Raw genomic sequence first — 6748 nt, 5'->3', positions numbered from 1 at the left:
CGCGCCCCCCACCCAGGCCTGATGCCTCTGGCCAAGGCATTAGGCCTGGTCAGGGGACTCCCAGCTCCCCGCGATCTCCCGCTCTGCCCCTGCCCAGGCCTATCGCCTCTGGCCGAGGCATCTGGCCCGGGCAGTGGGGTCCCACAGCTGCAGCGGCCCCGTGATTGTGGGCTCCGCTTTAGGCCCAGGCAAGGGACCCCTAGCTCCCAGGACTGCCAGCTTCGACCGTGCCCAGCTCCCATCGCTGGCTCCACCCCTACTTCCTGTTATCACTGGCCAGGGCAGCAAAGGCGCCTGATTCTCTGATCATGGCTGGGAGGCATTGTCAGTGGCAGGGGGCTTCTTCCTGCTTTCCCTTTTGCCTCCCTGCATTGTGCCTACATATGCAAATTAACCGCCATCTTTGTTGGCAGTTAACTGCCATCTTAGTTGGCAGTTAATTTGCATATAGCCCTGATTAGCCAATGAAAAGGGTAGCGTCGTACGCCAATTACCATTTTTCTCTTTTATTAGTGTAGATTACTACTATTTTTATTTGGGATGATAATGCATGATGGTTATGTGAGAGAAAAAAAGTCTGTGTCAGTGTGAGATACATAGTGAAGTGACATGATGCCTTAGATTTGTTTTTTAAGAGAATCTGGCAAAAATAACAATAAGTGGGAGGAAATAAGATAAGACTGGCCAAGTGTTAAACTTCATGATGGGCATATGGGGGTTCCTTACATTAAGCTTCCTATTTCTGTGCATGTCTTAAAACTTTTATAATAAGAAGTTAAACACTGATTTTTAAAATAGATCTAAAAGCCACACCAGGACAATGCTCTTCTAGCTGGTTCCCATACAAAAGGAAGGCAGCCTACCTCTAAATGTCTTTGATTCATCAGTTGGAAGATCCACCATTCATTTAATAATAGTTATTCAGAGGAAAATAAATGCACAGCATTAAAATGATTGTAAACTATATCAAATTTCAGAATTGTTGAAACGTGCTTCAAAATAATCGTAACTTGCCATTTTTCCTTTGTCAATTTTCTTCTTTTTTTATCTTTTTTTTTTTTTTTTTTTAAATATATTTTATTGACTTTTTTAGAGAGGAAGGGAGAGGGATAGAGAGCTAGAAACATCGATGAGAGAGAAACATCGATCAGCTGCCTCCTGCACACTCCCCACCAGGAATGTGCCCGCAACCAAGGTACATGCCCTTGACTGGAATCGAACGTGGGACCATTCAGTCCGCAGGCCGATACTCTAACCACTGAGCAAAACCTGTCAGGGCTCCTTTGTCAATTTTCAATAGGAATTGTTGCTAAGAGGCCAAGTTTGAAAAGAAATTTGTACCAGGTCTCCATTATTTATTTAGTCACCATATTTTATTTTATCACTTAATTTAAGCCATTAAATTGGAGTTCGTGTTAGCTTAGCGGCTGAAGGTTTGCCTCCCTAAAACGTAAGCGAGCAAGTGCAGGCGAAGCAGGCTTCAGAACGCAGTCAGCCTGAGCCTCTTACTGGCCTGCACATTGCTACCCTTGTTTTAATATTGTCTGCTAATGAAAGTAACCAAACTGTAAGGTTATAAATGCCCAAAGCACACGAATCTGTGGACCTTGAAACGAGTCAGAGTCACTGCTCGTTTCCCGAGAATCAGCTACCCCTTCAGTAACACCTCGGGGAGAGGAACCAGGCTGGGCAGAGGAGCTTGGTGCTTTTCAGAGAGGAAAGGATCTCTAGGAGGTGCTACAAGGTATGGATAGAGCGAGTGAAGGTGTAACCAGAGGGTCACTTTTCATCGTGCCGCCCACGGGCGGCTGGACTCCCCGCGGGATCGCCCGGCGCTCCCACACGCCCCCTCGCGGTAGGGTTAGCCTGCGGGGCTGGACACGTGCCTCCGGCCGGGAGGAGACCACGGAGTCTGAAGACGCCGGGTGCGCCCAGACCTGCGCGCGCGGACAGATGTGCACAGCTGCGTTACTTACTGTCTTCCGGCAGGTTGTTCTCGCGCTCTTCTCTCTCCATCTGCTGGCACCAGCCTTCCATGCGGTCTCGCTCCGCCTGCAGGAGCTTCAGAAACCAGTGGCCGTCCCGGTGGCACACTGACCTTTGAACGGCCTCCATGGGGTCTTCGGTGATCGAGTCAATCCAGGGGTCCGGGGGAGGCAGGATCGAAGGGTCAAAATCCGTGTCGAAGTCGTCGTCGGCCGCACAGGCGTGGTAGTGGTTCCCTGAGCCCTGAATGCTGACGGTGGAGGTGCTGGCGTCCCGGGAGAACTGCCTGGCCGCGGGGCCCGGGCACGAACTGTCCTCTATCGACTCCAGAGAGTTTTCCAGGTTGTCGTGGAAGTCCAGGTCAGCCTGCACTGCCGTCGTCACACTGTTGGATCGGGTGAACCTGCGGAAGCTTGGAGGAATGGGGAAAGGAGATTTAGTTCAAGGATATTTCTTGAAGCAACACCACTTCCTACATTTCTTCATGGGTGTGACCATCGGGGTCTCATCTCCTCGGTCTGCAGAGGCAGGCCCTGATTCAAGCCTATCAGTAGCCGTAGCTCTAACATAAAGAATGCCAATTTCTCTCCCGGCCAGCGCGGAGCTATGAACCAGGAGGTCACAGTTTGATCCCCGGTGGGGCACATGCCCAGGTTGCGGCCTCAGGCCCTGGTGCAATAGGCAGCCTATCAATGATTCTCTCTCATCATTGATGTTTCTCTCTCTCTCCCTTCCTCTTTGAAATCAATAAAAAAAATATTTAAACAAAGAATACAAACTTCTCATGTTCATTCAGTATTAAAAGCACACCTAGAGAAATTTTAGAAGTGGAGCAATCAAAGCCAGTATAATGTCCAATAGCCAGTTTCCTCCCCGTATCTGGACAGCCCGAATCCTGAAATTCAGATTGGTGAGGGGTAAGGGAGCAATTCAATTATGTCTTATTATGCATAACTTGCATAGAAGTGGGAGGGAGGGGAACCAGCCCAAACTGGGCCAAGGCTATCCTGAATCTGGCAAAAATCACGTTTTCCCAGCAGCAGCTCTTACCAAGTAAGACTTCCTGAAAGCAAACTAAAGAATTGGTAGGTTCCCCTTAAAGGTAAGACTCCTTTCCCTGCTAAGGATTCACCTGTCTCTTGACTGCATAGGTCATTGTTATTATTTGGAACAAAGCTTTTGGGGCAAAAATCAGCTCACAGTTCTAGAGTTTTCCTGTACCGTCCTCCCCTGTGCCTGTAACTTCCTTTCTCACAGTCCTTCTACCAAGGTGATAGAAGACAACTTGTTAAGAGATTCAATCTGAGCGCTTTCTATGGACAACCAAAGGACTCTGTACATCCCTGGTTGATTCCTGCAGTGAAGGTCTTCACCTTCACTGGAAGATGGGAGGTTTGGGGAAGAACCGAGGAGCAGTGAATTCTTTCTCAGACAAGGGGAAAGGAAGCCGTGGGTGTGAAGCAATTTAAAATGCACACACAGCCCTGACCAGTTTGGCTCAGTGGATAGAGCGTCGGCCTGCGGACTCAAGGGTCCCGGGTTCGATTCCGGTCAAGGGCATGTACCTCGGTTGTGGCCACATCCCCAGTAGGGGGTGTGCAGGAGGCAGCTGATCGCTGTTTCTCTCTCATCCATGTTTCTAACTCTCTATCCCTCTCCCTTCCTCTCTGTAAAAAATTAATAAAAAAAATATTAAAAAAATAAATAAATAAAATAAAATGCACACACACACAAGCTTAACGGCTCCTGGCGCCGGCAGGAAACAATGGTGGAGAATGTAAGTCCATTGAAGGTAGCATCGTGTGTCTGTTACCCCATCTGTATTTCTTTATTTTTTTTCTTAAGGTAATTTCTTGACCTAATATTTTATATATTTTAATTGTGAGAAAATACATATCACAAAATTTACCATTTTAATAAGTTTTGAGTGTATAGCTCAGTGGCATAAGTACATTATTCACATGGCTGTGCATCCCTCACCATTACCCATCTCCAGAACTTTTTCATCCTTGATAATTGAAACTCTTTACCCCTTAAATAACTACCACTCATTCTACCTACCCCTTCCCCAGGCTCTGGCAACCACCATTCCTTCTGTGCCTTTGAGTTTGACTACTTTAGGTCTTCCATATAAGTGGAATCATAAAGTAATTGTCCTTTTGTGACTGCCTTATTTCATTTAGCGTAATGCCTTCAAGGTTCATCCATGTTGTAGCATGTGCCATAATTTCCTTCCTTTTAAAGGGTGAATAATAACCCCCCACCCCCTTATTCATGGGGATATGCTCCAAAACCCCCAGTGGATCCTGGAAAGTATAAAAGTATTACTAATAAAACTGTGAGGCACACTACCATCATGATGTATACAGAATTGATATAATTCCTTTGGTTGTATAATAGGCTGTTAAATCAGAACAGAATTCCTTTCCTATTTCCTTCCCATCTTATCCTATGTAATAAAAGGCTAATATGCAAACAGACTAGCGGTGGAACAACCGAACAACCAGTTGCTATAACGTGCGCTGACCACCGGGGGGTGCGTATGCGGAACATGGCAGGCATTGGCTATGGTGGGATGGTGGAGCTGGTGAGTGCGGGCACCAGATCAAGGCGGGGTGCTGGTTGCTGTTATCAGGGCAAGCCTCTGGTGCTTACTGAAAATTCTTTGCTCCCTCGCGCTGTGGTCCTGCAGGCGCTCGCATCTGCTGCCAGTGACGGTCCCACTTGCACCCGCTGCCCGTGCCTGGTGCCGGCCCCGATCGCTAGGCACCATCAGTGGGTGTGAGTGGCAGCTGCCATCCCCTATCACCCCTGAGGGCTCTCCACCTTCCCCTGCTCCTGAGTGGCGATCGGGGCAGCAGTCGCCGCTCGCACCCACTGCTGATGCTGGCACCAATTGCTCAGTGCCATTAGCAGGTGTGAGCAGGGCCAGTGTTGTCAGCGCATGGGAGCAGCAGTGACTGGAGCAGGGCTGCCGGCAGACAGGGGACCGGGGGCCATGGTGGGAGGGGTCGGGCAGGGGCATGGAGGATGGGCTGAGACCCGCCCCTGTGCCCACCACAGTCTCATGGCCCACAATTCCTTTCAAGGTGCACGAATTCATACACTGGGCCCCTAGTAACTAATAATACAATAGAACAATTATAACAATATATTATAATAAAATTTATGTGGGTCTCTCTCTCAAAATTTCTCCTTGTACCGAACTCACCTTTTCACTTAATGGAAGCACCATACAGTTTCTCTTTGGCATAGGTGAATGGCCAGGATCACTACTCTTGTGCTTTGGGGCCAATAAGTATAAAAAGGGTTACTTGAACACAAACACTGCAATATGGGACAGTTAATCTGATAACCTAGTCTGCTGCTGACTCACGGGCAGGGCAGGGAGTATACACAGAGCTAATGCCCTGGACAAAGGGATGATTCACTTCCCAGGAGAAACAGAGAGGGATGGAGCAAGATTTCATCACACTATTCAGAATGGTACACAATTTAAAACTTACGAATTGTTTATTTCTGGAATTTTCCACATAATATTTTCAGACATGATTGACTGCCAGTAACTGAAACCTCAGAAAGCAAAAGTGCAAATAAGAGGGGACTACTGTATGTATATACCATATTTTGTTTATATATTCATCTCTTGATGGACTCTTCTGCTATGAACATGGGTGTACAAATATCTCTTCGAGAGCCTGCTTTCAACTCTTTTGGGTGTATACCCAGAAGTACAATTGTTGAATAATATGGTAATTCTGTTTTTAATTTTTGAGCAACTGTCATGCTGTTCTCCATAGCAGGTACACCATTTTATATTCCTATCAAAGGTGCACAAGGGGTACAATTTCTCCACATCCTTGCCAACATTTATTTATGTGTGTGTTTTTTAATAGTAGCCATCCTAATGGGGCCGACGTGGTAAATTTTCTTGACCAGTTCATGATTATACCATTTTAAGAGTGCTTATTTGCCAATTGATTTTCAGATACTGTTTCATGTTCCATAGTGCACTAAACAATACAACATTTAATAAACCAGATATGCTTCTTAACTTTCTTGGAACACTCTGTGAAAGCCAATTAAGACTAATACTCTGATCCCTCAAAAATAAAGAATGATCAGAATAAAACAGGTAATTATTTGCAAGTCTATACCCCTTAGAAAAACTAGAAGTCCCAAAAATGAGAGAGTCCAATCATCTGAATAAATCATTTTCTCCCCCAAGACAATAAATATCTAGGAAAAAAGTGGCTGCACTAATCTGTGTTAGTTATTAGCACAGTCAAAATGATCAAATATGTTATGATTCATTTTATGAAGATGGACCAGACGAAACTGGCCCATTTCACTGTGTGCTGTTTTCAAGAAATTACTTCCATTATGCCTGGTCATGTTATAAGTTTTCAAACTCTCAAATGGGCCATTAAAAAATCACATAGTGCGAGAGTCTGAAGGCAATGTTGTAGGTCTCTTGTACTAGCAAGGAAACGTAGAAGAGCCACTTATTTCTGAACTTCCTGTCCAGCTGCATATGTGTGAATTGGATGGCTCTCCTTGCAACAGTTGACAGTGTGGCTGTTCTACTAACACAAAATCCCAGCTATGAGAAAACACTAGGCTGCACTCTCCAAGATCCTGTACTGCCAGAGGCATTACATTTCCAGACTTAAGGACGGACCAGTGCCTTATTGTTTTCAATGGGAGCACACTTGCCAGAGACAGAATCTGTTTCACATACAAAACAGAATGACCTACTTTC

The 6748-nt window shown here is 46.0% G+C and overlaps 1 protein-coding gene across 3 annotated transcripts in view; it reads right to left on the bottom strand.

Moving 5' to 3' along the window:
- Nucleotides 1–6748, bottom strand: part of DLGAP1 (discs large homolog associated protein 1) — a 521097-nt gene that overhangs the window by 22430 nt on the left and 491919 nt on the right. For all 3 annotated transcript variants that reach the window (XM_015562696.1, XM_006761853.2, XM_006761854.2), the window contains one exon: nucleotides 1977–2398. In XM_015562696.1, coding sequence (XP_015418182.1) covers nucleotides 1977–2398 — 422 coding nt within the window. The remainder of the gene's footprint in view (nucleotides 1–1976; nucleotides 2399–6748) is intronic.

Source organism: Myotis davidii, unplaced genomic scaffold (genome assembly GCF_000327345.1).
Source record: "Myotis davidii unplaced genomic scaffold, ASM32734v1 scaffold96, whole genome shotgun sequence".
In the NCBI taxonomy this organism is placed as follows: Eukaryota; Metazoa; Chordata; class Mammalia; order Chiroptera; family Vespertilionidae; genus Myotis; species Myotis davidii.
This window is presented reverse-complemented; position numbering and strand designations above follow the sequence as displayed.